This window comes from Bos indicus x Bos taurus, chromosome 20, assembly GCF_003369695.1.
Source record: "Bos indicus x Bos taurus breed Angus x Brahman F1 hybrid chromosome 20, Bos_hybrid_MaternalHap_v2.0, whole genome shotgun sequence".
In the NCBI taxonomy this organism is placed as follows: domain Eukaryota; kingdom Metazoa; phylum Chordata; class Mammalia; order Artiodactyla; family Bovidae; genus Bos; species Bos indicus x Bos taurus.
The window spans coordinates 35,210,877-35,222,977 of NC_040095.1; the positions used below are offsets into that span (position 1 = coordinate 35,210,877).

Consider the following 12,101-nt stretch of genomic DNA (forward strand, 5'->3'; position numbering starts at 1 on the left):
CATTTTTATTTATTGGCTTAAACCAGTGATTCTTTGAAAGCAGTGAAACAGGTAGGTGAATGGAGAGTGATAGATTGTAGAGGCATATGTGATACAGCCTTAAAAAGGCATGTATAATTTCCCTTTGTTTTTATAAAGTACAGAAGGTAGGGATATACCAAAGAGGCACAAATTAAAAAACAACATTAGTGAAGTACCATGGCTTACAGTGAATAATTTTTATATGTTTAAAATGGTGAGTATCTTTGCTTATTTCAGCTGAGGTATTTGATACCACAATTTTGTGTGTATTTGAAACTCATGTAGCATGACTTTTTGTTTTCATATAGCTTGCGGTTAGCTTTATTGAATGAAGCAAAAGAAGTGCGGGCAGCAGGGCTTCGAGCTCTTCGGTATCTCATCCAAGACTCCAGTATTCTGCAGAAGGTGCTAAAATTGAAAGTGGACTATTTAATAGCTAGGTAATTTTCTTAGAGCCCTCTGTTTTTATATATTTTTAAAATCATATATTAAGTTTTAGCATACCTATCATAAAGTATAGAGATTTTTAGTGTAAAACCTGTAATTTTTACAGGTAGATACAACCAAGTACCCTATTATCCCAAATAAGATATGGAACATTTTCAGTATCCCAATCAAGTTCTCTTATGTCCCCCAATCAGTAGTAAACATGGCTCTGACTGTTCTCATTTTAGACTAGATTTTCTTATTTTTGAGTATCATATTGGAAGTATATATTACGCTTTTCTTTCCTTAATGTTATCTGTGAGATTTATCCACGTTGATTAAAAAAAAAATTCCATGTAGTATTTCATGTTATAAATAGAGTATAATTGATTCTGTTGATTTTTTTTTTCTTGGTTGTTTTCAGTGTTTGACTATTTTGAATAAAGTTGACCTGAACTTTATTGCACAAGTTGTTGGTGGATATTGTGTGCTCATTTCTTTTAGGTACATATGTAGGAGTGGAATTGCTGGGTGATAAATTTTTATGTATATTTAACTTAAGTAATAAGTTCCGTGGTAGCTCAGACAGTAAAGCATCTGCCTACAAAGTGGGAAACCTGGTTCGCTCCCTGGGTCAGGAAGATCCTCTGGAGAAGGCAGTGGCACTCCACTCCAGTACTGTTGCCTGGAAAATCCCATGGATGGAGGAGCCTGGTAGGCTACAGTCCATGGGGTTGCAAAGAGTCGGACATGACTGAGCAACTTCACTTTCACTGCCGTGCAGTTTTCCAAAGTGGTTGTACTGATTTCCATTCCTATCAGAAATACTTTCGTGTTCCAGTCTCTCCATATTCTTACCAGCATTTACTATTTTCAGTTTCTAATTATACCTTTTTTGCTATGGTTTTCATTGTGAGTTTCATTGTGCTTTTAATTTCCATGTCCCTTTCATTTGCCTGTTGACTGTATATCCTATTTGTTTTTTGCTCATTTGTAAATTGGATTGTCTTATCTTTTTGTGTAGGAGTTCTTGATGTCTTCTGGATATGATTCCTTTAGAGTATACTAATTGAGAATGTCCTCTCCTAGTCAGTTTACTTTGTCTTCTTACTCTTCTTAATTAATAAAATCCAATATAGCAGTCTTTTATTTTATGGTTAATGAGTTTGGTCTTTGGAAGAGAGGTCTCTTTGATCTCTTCTGAAGGGTTTATTCCTTATATGTTGAAATAATTGTCAGGTCATGATTCATTTTTATCAATATCCAATAAATATTAGAGGCATTTAGTGAAAAGATTTTCCTTTTGTGTTCTAAATTAGTTTCATTTTTGTTGTAAGTCAGGTAATTGATAAGTATGGATCTATTTTTGCTTTCCCTATATTCTTTATTTGGCCTGTTTGTCTGTTCTAGCTCTGTTTTCTACCAGTTTTAAGTGTCTGTAGCTTGACAGTAAGTTATTTGTTAGTGTTAAGTCCTCCTTAAGTAAAGAAGTTTCTGGGTTATTTTCAGTTCTGTATTTCCACATGAATTTTAGAATCAACTTGTCCATTTCCATCAGACTTTCCTAGGTACTAATAGTAATTGCATTGAAGCTCTGGATTAATTTGGGGTGAATTAACATTTTAATAGCAAATCTTCTCAGTTTATTTATTTGGAACTTTAAATTCTCTCACCATTTTGTAGTTTTCTAGCAGAGGTCTTGCACATATTTGTTAGGTTTATCCTAAGGCATTTATTCGGAGAAGGCAATGGCACCCTATTCCAGTACTCTTGCCTGGAAAATCCCATGGACGGAGGAGCCTGGTGGGCTGCAGTCCATGGGGTCGCTAAGAGTCGGACATGACTAAGCGACTTCACTTTCACTTTTCACTTTCATGCGTTGGAGGACGAAATGGCAACCCACTCCAGAATTCTTGCCTGGAGAATTCCAGGGACGGGGGGAGCCTGGTGGGCTGCCGTCTGTGGGGTCGCACAGAGTCGGACACGACTGAAGCGACTTAGCAGCAGCAGTAGCAGCAGCAAGGCATTTATTACATGATAGTGTTAATGTAATTTAAATTTTTTTTTCATAGTTCTTTCTGCTAACATATAGAAAAATAATTGTAGGGTTTTCTTTTTGTATATTCTTATCTCAGTGATCTTGCTAAATTCATTTTTTAATTTTAATTGTTTTTAAGTTTATTTTATTAGAGTTTCTATGTACATTAGTATTAGTTGCAATTGATGACCATTTTCTTTCTTTCTTTCCAATTCTTACGTTTTTCTTTTCCTCCTTATTGCTCTGGTTAGAATATTGCACTGACTAGAAATGGTAGTTGGATAACTGTTTTGCTCCTGAACTCGTTGAAATTGTTCGGCTTTTGCCATTGTTTATGATACTTTTTGTAGATTTTTAGTGGATTTCTTTATGTTTCTTGTTTGTATTCCTGAGGTAAACACCATTTGCTCATTATGTCTTTTTATTTTATTTTTAATTGTACTTGATTTGCTAATAGTTTGTGGAAAAATGTTTGCAATTATGCTTATGAGAGGTATTGGCCTATTTTTTCCATTTTTCTGATCTTGTTTGATCTTGGTATCAAGAGTATGTTTATAAAACAACTTTTGAAATATTTCTCTCTTTATATTCTCTGGAAGAATTTTTATAAAAACTCATCTAATATACTGTTTTTTACCTTACATGATCAGTAGAATTCACCAGTGGATCTTTCTGGGCCTGTGTTTTTTTTTTTTTAAGGCAGTTTTAATATTATAAAGTCAGTTTTTTTGTTTGTTTCTTTACTGGCATAATACTATTCACATTTTCTACTTCCTCTGTCAGTTCTTTATATATTTTGAAGCTTTGTTATTGCATTCATATTTAGAATTTCTCATTGGGCTAATTGTTTTATACTTAGAAAAATGTGTCTATTTCTAGTAATACTTCTTTTATGAGTGTTCTTGTTATCTGATACTAAGATAGCTATACTGACTTTCTATTTCTTTTATTTAGGATTTGCACAATATATCCTTTTTTGTCCTTTCACTTTATTTTTCTTTTTCTTAAAAATTTAAGTTTCTCTCCTGTTAACATCATACATATTTTTTAAAAATCTAGTTTGACCATTTTTGTCTTTTGATTGGTGTATTTAGACTATGTCTAGTGATTTTTATATGCAGCGTCTATGGGCTTTATCTAATGTAATTATATATATATATATGTTTATGAATTTGTCATCTTGCTATTGTTTTTCATATATACTTGTCTTTGCTATCTTGTTGTTCATATTCTGCTTGCCACATTTATTTTTTGGTCTTCCATGTGTCCTTTTTTGCTTCTTTGGGAAAAAATCAAGATTTTTTTTCCCCTCGTCTATTAATGTATTGGCTTTAAAGCCTTTTCTTCTTTAGCAGTTACCCTAGAGATTACATTTATCCTTGGTATATTAAGGTTTGCCACTTTTATTACAGCCAGAACCTCTTACAGTTTGACCATATTACCTCCCCTCTTGTCTTTTGTCATGTTACATTTTTATTTCTATATATATTTGTAAACCCACAGGATAGTCCTGTTAATTGTATTAAATTGGAACTCTTGATCTTTACCTATGTTATTTACTCATTCCAATATTCTTCCTTCTTGCATTTCTACACTTCTATCTTGGGTCACTGTCTTGAATTCCCATTACTGTTTTCTTGTAGTATAGGTATACTGGAGTTGAAATCTTTCATATTATGTCTGTAAATCCTCTATTTACCTTCCCACTTGAAGGCTATTTTTTTTGATCAGTTACTGTTTTTCAGTGCTTTAAGTTACTGTGTTCTGGATTTTGTTTCTAAGTAAGTAGTTTCTCTTGTTGCTTCTTGTAAGTGGTAATGTCTTTTTCTCCTTTGGCTACTTTAAAGACTTGTCTGTTACTTTTCTTTCCTATCCCCTGATACTCCAGCTATACAGTGTTGAATCTTTACACTGTGCCACATGTCTGTGATGCCCTTACTGTAACATTATTTTCGTATTTGGTGGTGTTAACCTTTGTGCTTTCTACTAATCTGTTGTTTTTTTTTTTTTTCTTCCATTGTGCTAGTAAATCAGTCTCTTGAATTTTGAATTTCAGTTACTGTATTTTTGTGATTTATATATTACTTAAACATTCTAGATCTCTGCTTTATTTATTTTCTTGGACATAATAGTCATAGTTATTTATAGATCTCTTACAACAGTTCCAATATGTGAATCACTTGAGTTTTGTTTCTGTTGTCATTTTCTTGGATTTTGGCTACTTGACCTCTTTTTTTTTTTTTTTTTGTCTTAAAGCATATTTCATATTATTACGTGATAGGATGTGAACATTGTATATTAAAAATTTTTGGCTCTTGGATCATGTTATTTGTAGACTTATGCTTTATTCTGGAGTGTTGATTTATTACACTGATTCTGTTAAAATTTGTTTTTTCCCTTGCCTTGGCTAGGAAGTGTCTATTGAGAATCTGAAGTGAAAATGTGAATGTTTAGCAGAACCGCTTCATCTTGATCAGCCTCAAGCCCTAACGTGTTTCTTACAGTATTATATACCTGCTAAAATTTCTACTCAGTTATCTGGCTGCTCAGCTGTAGCTTTTTGCTTGGTTTTTTGGACTTTAACCCTGCATTTGCACAACATAGAAATAGGCAAATGTCTTGGAAAGAAGATTGCATGCAGATTCTTGCTTACTCTTCTATTTTCGTTTCTCTGAGATTTTTTTCCCCCTCAAGTCTCAGCCACTTTGGCTGTGCCAGTTCAGTCTCTCTACACAGTACAGCAAGATTTTTGTTTTTGTTTTAGGACTCTATTCACTTAAAACTGGAAATTGACAGGTGTCCCCAGATACAAAACCCGAGTGAATATGGAGCTTGCGCTTTTTTCCAGGGATTATTATCCATTGCCTTTTCACAGTTGCTTTATAAAGTAACATATTTAACCTTTATAGTTATCATTGGCAGGAGGATTGTTCAGATCTTTTGTGGCCAGAAATAGAATCCTGTGTCTATTTACTTTTTGATAAAATTGTTTTAGATTAATTATATTCAGATAGCAGAAATGCTTTTTGGTTTTTTTTTTATTTTTTTTTTAGAAATGCTTTTTGAATAGCAAGTTATCTATTTATCAATAGGTAAAATATTGATTAGAATAGTGAACTGTCTAAACATAAGTAAGAATGAATTATTCTGCCACATAAACCAAAGCTCTTTAGAAATTGAATAATGAACTTTACAGAGAAATGTCAGTTAAGTCATATTTGAGCATTAATTTTTGAAGTACATTCACATTTCAAATTATATTTTAGTAAAATAGAGTTATTATGACTAATGTAAGACTTTTAACATAGTCATGCAAAATTTAGGCTGTGGTTAAAATCACAATTAAACTAAAACTAGGCTTGAAATGCTTTTCCTTCACAATTTTTTAAAAATATCTGTGAACTTTTATCAAAGATAGGTGAATATCTTTTTCAGTAGATTTCTGATATTTTGCTTTATAAATAGTTTATTATTTCCATATAGGTGTATGTAATTCTGTAAATTACTTCCTATATTCTTTCTTGGAGTTTTAAATGAAATAGTTTTGATTTATAATAAGTATTTATAACTGGAAATATTAAATATCTGCTGGTACTGAAAAATTACATATATTAACATTTAAAAATACTGTATTGACATGAACATCCGTCTGTCTGATCATGGTATTATACAAAAATTTGTTTAATAAGATTTTTATCAATAATTAAATATTTTTATATTCTTTAGGTGCATTGACATACAGCAGAGCAACGAGGTAGAGAGGACACAAGCACTTCGATTAGTCAGAAAGGTAAGCTCCATGTCTGAGAGTAAAAGCAGATTTATGGCTTTCATGTTATGCATTTTACAGTTTCAGATTTAGACTGTCTTGTGAAATCTATTAAAATTTAAAGACTGAATTCTCGTTAAACATTTTTATTTTGTTGAAATGATAGGCATTAAGTAGGTCCATTAAACTTCAAGGTAAGCATAGATATTTTGTGTAATTATTCTATGTGATTGGGTATAGCTGGGACAGTATTTTTAATAAAATCTCCATTGTAAAGAATATTTCTTCCTTTATTAGACATATAAAGAAATTACTGCTTTGATATATTATTGGAGAAAGAGGATTACTTGTGTGGCACCCCCATTTTGTCTTAATTATATACTTGGGGTTAATTCTGTTTAAATGAATGTCAAAGGTCACCAGCTGGTTGTTTTGAAGATGAATTTGGATACATCAGTAGACAGTTGCAATAAACAATTCAGGCCATTGTACAGAATAAAAGGTCAAAATCTAAACTCTGCAAAAGAAGATGTTGAGGATAATCCATAATGCTTCTAATGATAGGCTTTCCAAGAGTTTTTCTTTAAATTGTTAATGTGATGCCCTAATGGCAGAGGAATAGACTGAATTGAGAGTTAATTTGGTTAGGGTATGGCTCATGTAAGAATTTTATCATCTTTCATTCTGAAGTATCATGTTTCATCTTAAAAATTTGTAAGACTCACGCAGTATATGTTTGTTTTAATGTAAAAATATCTAAAATTAGCAGTTAACATTTTTTAGCTCTTCTCCTCTTTCCCTACTTTTGAATTCAGCACATGTTCCATAATTGCAGAATGTTGAGTTTGTGCATTAACTTGACCCCCTCTTTCCTTTTCCTTCCAGTTGTCCAGCTTATGGTTAGTAATAGTACCCACAAGTGAGCATAGTAAGGAAGAAGCAAATGGATGAATTGTCTTCAAAGAAACTTGTAGTTCTAGTTAAGAGTGATATTGGAGATAGATTTGTTATAGGGTAAAAATCGCTATGTGGGCATCATGATTTGACTCTTCATATTTAAATTTAAAAATTAGATTTATGTTTCCTTACTCATACAATCTTTCCTACTGCAGTAATTTTGAGAATTCAAGATAAAAAAACAAAATATGTTTCTGAAAAACCTAGAAATAACTCTTTGGTTATTTGAGTTATATATATGTCAGTATTTACTTACTAGGAATTTAAAGTGAGAAATTTAAAGATATATTAACATATTAAAAATTCATTATAAGTAAACAAAAATAACATTTTTATAAAAATAACTTTTTCAAAAAGAAAATTTATGACTAGAGTGGCATTATTTTAGATTTATACAAATTTCTGTAGTGTTTGTCCTGATAGAAGATAGCTGGATTGTCATATTTGCTTCTATGTCCAATCTCTTGTGATTTCACATGCATTGAAGCCTCTGGAAAAATTCCATATGTACTTGTGAGAGTAAAAAAGACAAATAATATCTTTGAATTACTATGAAAATAGTTTTGACTTTGCAAAATCTCTGAAAATATTCTAGGGACTGTCAGTTTTCTGTACCACAATTTGAGAGTTGCTGCCTTAGAAATAGCATTCAGGTGGAAAAACAAACCCAAATGGATTCAATTCAGCTTCTTTGAATTCTTCTTTGAATTCTTTAGTGAATACACTAAATATTTTCTTTCAGTTTTGTTCAATGTTTTATGTAAGTTACCATTTAATTTGTAAGTAGCCCAATAAAAATAAGCAGACCCTTGAAGCAATTTAGTAATGCCATAACAAAAATATAATTTTGTTATCTTTTAAAGAACAGAGTAATTTGAGGCAGGTATCATTTGTGGATCCAAGGGCAAGAAAATTGCTTGTACCTGGTGGTAAAAACAGGCTCAAATCAAGAGTTGTGTCGTAGGGCTCCTAGGTTTAGCTAAAAGCAGTTAGTTTAAAAGGGAAAGCATGCTTGTGAATCAACAGTGGCCTCTAATGGCCAGAGGAACTATAATTTCACTAATACTTTTTAACAATCAAAGCATGTATTTCTTTTTTGCAGCAACATCTTGACAACTGAGTTAGTAGAAATTAATGTTAATAATATAATTGCTAGGTCAACTGTGGGTTTTTTGTATGCATTTAGAACAGTTTTTAAATTTTCAATGAAAGTATTAATGTTTTATAGAGCTTCCCAGGTGGCTTAGTGGTAAAGAATCTGCTTGCCAGTGCCAGAGACTTGCGTTCAGTCCTCGGGTCAGGAAGATCCCTGGAGAAGGAAATGACAACCCACCCCAGTATTCTTGCCTGGGAAATCCCATGGACAGAGGAACCTGTCAGGCTACAGTCCATGGGGTCACAGAGAGTCAGACATGATTTAGTGACTAACCAACAATTAATCTTTTATATTTTAAAGGAAAAGCAAAAACACCTGTTGCTTTTGGATAACTTGCTTTATGAATAATTCAGAATACTCATGTTACTTTTTATTCTTTTTCACCTGTTTCATTCTTTTAGGGAATTTTTTTGTTTGCTTGTTTTTTTCAATGGGTTTAATTTTTTTTTCTCTCTCTCTAATCCAGGTAATCCTTCCTGATTCTTACCGCTCTCATTTTCTATTATTATTTTCCCACTGAGCAGCCCTTGCTACTCTTTATCCAATTTAAATTCTTCTTGGTGGTGGGTTAGTTGCTAAGTCCTATCTGACTCTTGTGAATCCATGGACTGTACTCTGCCAGGTGACTCTGTCCATGGGGATTTCCCAGGCAAGAATACTATTGGAGAAGGAAATGGCAACTCACTCCAGTGTTCTTGCCTGGAGAATCCCAGGGACGGGGGAGTCTGGTGGGCTGCCATCTATGGGGTTGCACAGAGTCGGACACGACTGAAGCGACTTAGCAGCAGCAGCAGCAGGCAAGAATACTGGAGTGGGTTACCATTTCCTTCTCTAGGGATCTTCCTGACCCAAGGATCAAAGCCAGGTCTCCTGCATTGATGGAGGTCTCCTGCATTGCAGGGGGATCCTTTACCAACTGAACCACGAGGGAAGCTCTTACTTCCTGCCTAATTAGGCTATTATTCATACATCATTTCTTTATTCATGCAGTATAAATTTACTGGGCTTCCCTTGTGGCTCAGCTGGTAAAGAATCTGCCTGCAGTGCAGGACACCTGGGTTTGATTCCTGGGGTGGGAAGATCCCCTAGAGAAGGGAAAGGCTACCCATTCCAGTTTTCTGGCCTGGAGAATTCCATGGACTGTATAGTCCATGGGGTCGCAAAGAGTCGGACACGACTGAGCGACTTTCATGTTCAACATTCATGAATTTAATATATCTCACATTTTTTTTTAATAGTTGAAAGGGATTGAGTTAAAGGAATCACTTGCCCTTGATACACAGCAGGATATTGGTTAAACCAGAGTGAAAAACCCAGTTCTCCAAATTTCCAAACCTGCACTGGCTCATGAATCCTTTTGATATTAAGCACAACTTGCTTTTCTTGACATTCAGAGCTCACTTTTTGGCCAACCAGTTACTATGACCTATCTCATTATTCCATTAGCTTTAGACAAGCTGCCTTTCACCACTGCTATGATCATTGCTTGTGTCCTACTCTTTTCATTTCCACCACTTTCTACATTAGATTCATCTTACAGTCTTAGCTGAAATTTTAAATATTTACCCTAGAAAAGTAGACTTCTCTGGTGGCTCAGATGGTAAAGTGTCTGCCTGCAATGCGGGAGACCCAGGTTCCATCCCAGGTTCGGGAACATACCTTGGAGAAAGAAATGGCAGCCCACTCCAGTATATTTGCCTGGAAAATCCCATGGACAGAGGAGCCTGGTTGGCTACTGTCCGTGGGGTCGCAAAGAGTCAGACATGACTGAACAACTTCACTATCTATTTATCTAGAAAAGTCAGTGTTTCTGTAATTTCTTTTATAACAGTTCTACAAATTTATTACATACTTAGGATCTTATATTTGTTGCATATATATATCTGTTCTATCAAGAGATGATTAAACTTTTATTTCAACAGATTTAAATTGAATGACTTTTCCCTCACTGATTGCTCATTGATTTGTAAGAAAAACATCCTCCAATTTACACAGAATTTAAGAGTTTCTTTGCACATATTTTTCCTGGAAAATAAGAATGGTTTCATCTGTAAAAACTTTTAAATTACAGATACCCATTTTATAGCACTACACTTGAGATTCATAGATTAGAATTTAATACTTGAAATTCTAGAAATCATCAGATCATATGCATCCTCATTTACAAATGAGAAAACTAAGGCATTGAGAGGACTGATTTTCCAAGGTGACAGTTTATTAATGTTTGATTTGGCCCTGAAAGCCAGTTGGCCACCTCTTTTTAGAATATGTTGCATATGTCTTAATAGTCCTTATAAGTGTAATAATAGATCAGTAAGTATTAAAATACAAATAATAGTCATAGGATATGAGAATTTTCTCACCCAGAAAGATCAGTTTCTTATACCTTTTTCCTTTCTTCTCCTTTCTTCTCCATTTTTAATTAATGAAGGATACTATTTAGAAGGAAATGTGGAAGATTTTATAGATTTTAAAATTATTGGATACTTATATATTTTATGTCATGGAGCAGTATTCTGTACTTTCATATGAACCTTGTCATACATTTACATGTACTCTACCCAACATAGATCTTTCCTTTGAATCTCTAAAGGACCTAACTGGATATCAATTAAGTTATATTGTATCCTCTAATTGTGTCATGATACAAGTCTTATTTTTCAGAAGAATTCTGAATATAGTTATATCTAGGAAAGGTTGATTATCCCCAATATTTATTACCACCCAAACTGAAGAAAACATTTTCATCTACTCCCACTCTAAGGACCTGTTATTTTGAAATACTTCATCTAACAAATAGTCTTTTATTTATTAAACAGTAATAGCTACATAATTTTTCCTTGTTTTCCAAATGGAAGATATATGTTATCTGTTTTCAGTATTCCAAATGTTATTGCCAATTAAACTTTTCATTTAAAGTGAGATTCAACAAAAGTTTTTATCACCAGGGGTATAATGTTTCCAGCACAGTTTTTGAAATATTAGAAATAGACTATGGAGGGATTCCTGCCTACTCTGAAATAGCAAATAATCATGAGTGAGCTCCCCATGACCGGGATCTAAGGGTGGCCTCTAAGAGCTGAGAGCAGTCACCACAACAATCCGAAAGAAAATGAGGACTTAAAAAAAAAATAGATTATGGATTATTAAACTTTGGCTTTCAGTATAGCAACAAATGATAGTTAGAGATGGGGGATTATTATGTTTCATTTTACTGCAGTCAAAGTAAGAAAGAATGAGGGCCCAAATCAGAGTTTGAAAGTGGAAAGAATTGGGTTAATGAGGTAAATTGTTAGGATGGAGTGGTGACTATATATGAAGAAAGGGTCAGGAATGTAATAATATAGAAGTATGTTGACAGCTATTGTCACCACTGGTTTAGTTTGTCTGGTTACTGAAACGTTGTTTAAAATAGAATTAAGCTTTTTTTTTTTTGCCTTTTCATTCTATTCATGGGGAGCCTGGCATGTTGCAATTCATAGGGTCACAAAGAGTCAGACAAGACTTAGCGACTGAAAAACAACAAGAGCTCCTCTTATCCTCTAGAATAAGCTCCTATTCTGGAGGAATTTAGAGTCTCTGAAAGATTATATCTTGTTAGTCAACTAATTTATAGTCTGGACTATTACGGGAAAAAAGTCAACACTGTTTTCCATGGTAATGATAAACATTTATTGTATCAAATATCTGTTGTATTAGCCCTTTGACATGTTCATATGAAGCAGAAGATTAAA

At 33.4% G+C, this 12,101-nt stretch overlaps 1 protein-coding gene across 5 annotated transcripts in view; it reads left to right on the forward strand.

The window, feature by feature from the left end:
* Nucleotides 1–12,101, forward strand: part of RICTOR (RPTOR independent companion of MTOR complex 2) — a 137,899-nt gene that overhangs the window by 60,733 nt on the left and 65,065 nt on the right. For 4 of the 5 annotated variants that reach the window (XM_027520538.1, XM_027520539.1, XM_027520540.1 and 1 more), the window contains exons 5-6: nucleotides 330–461; nucleotides 6,212–6,275. In XM_027520538.1, coding sequence (XP_027376339.1) covers nucleotides 330–461; nucleotides 6,212–6,275 — 196 coding nt within the window. The remainder of the gene's footprint in view (nucleotides 1–329; nucleotides 462–6,211; nucleotides 6,276–12,101) is intronic. The other variant, XM_027520542.1, reaches the window with a different exon arrangement.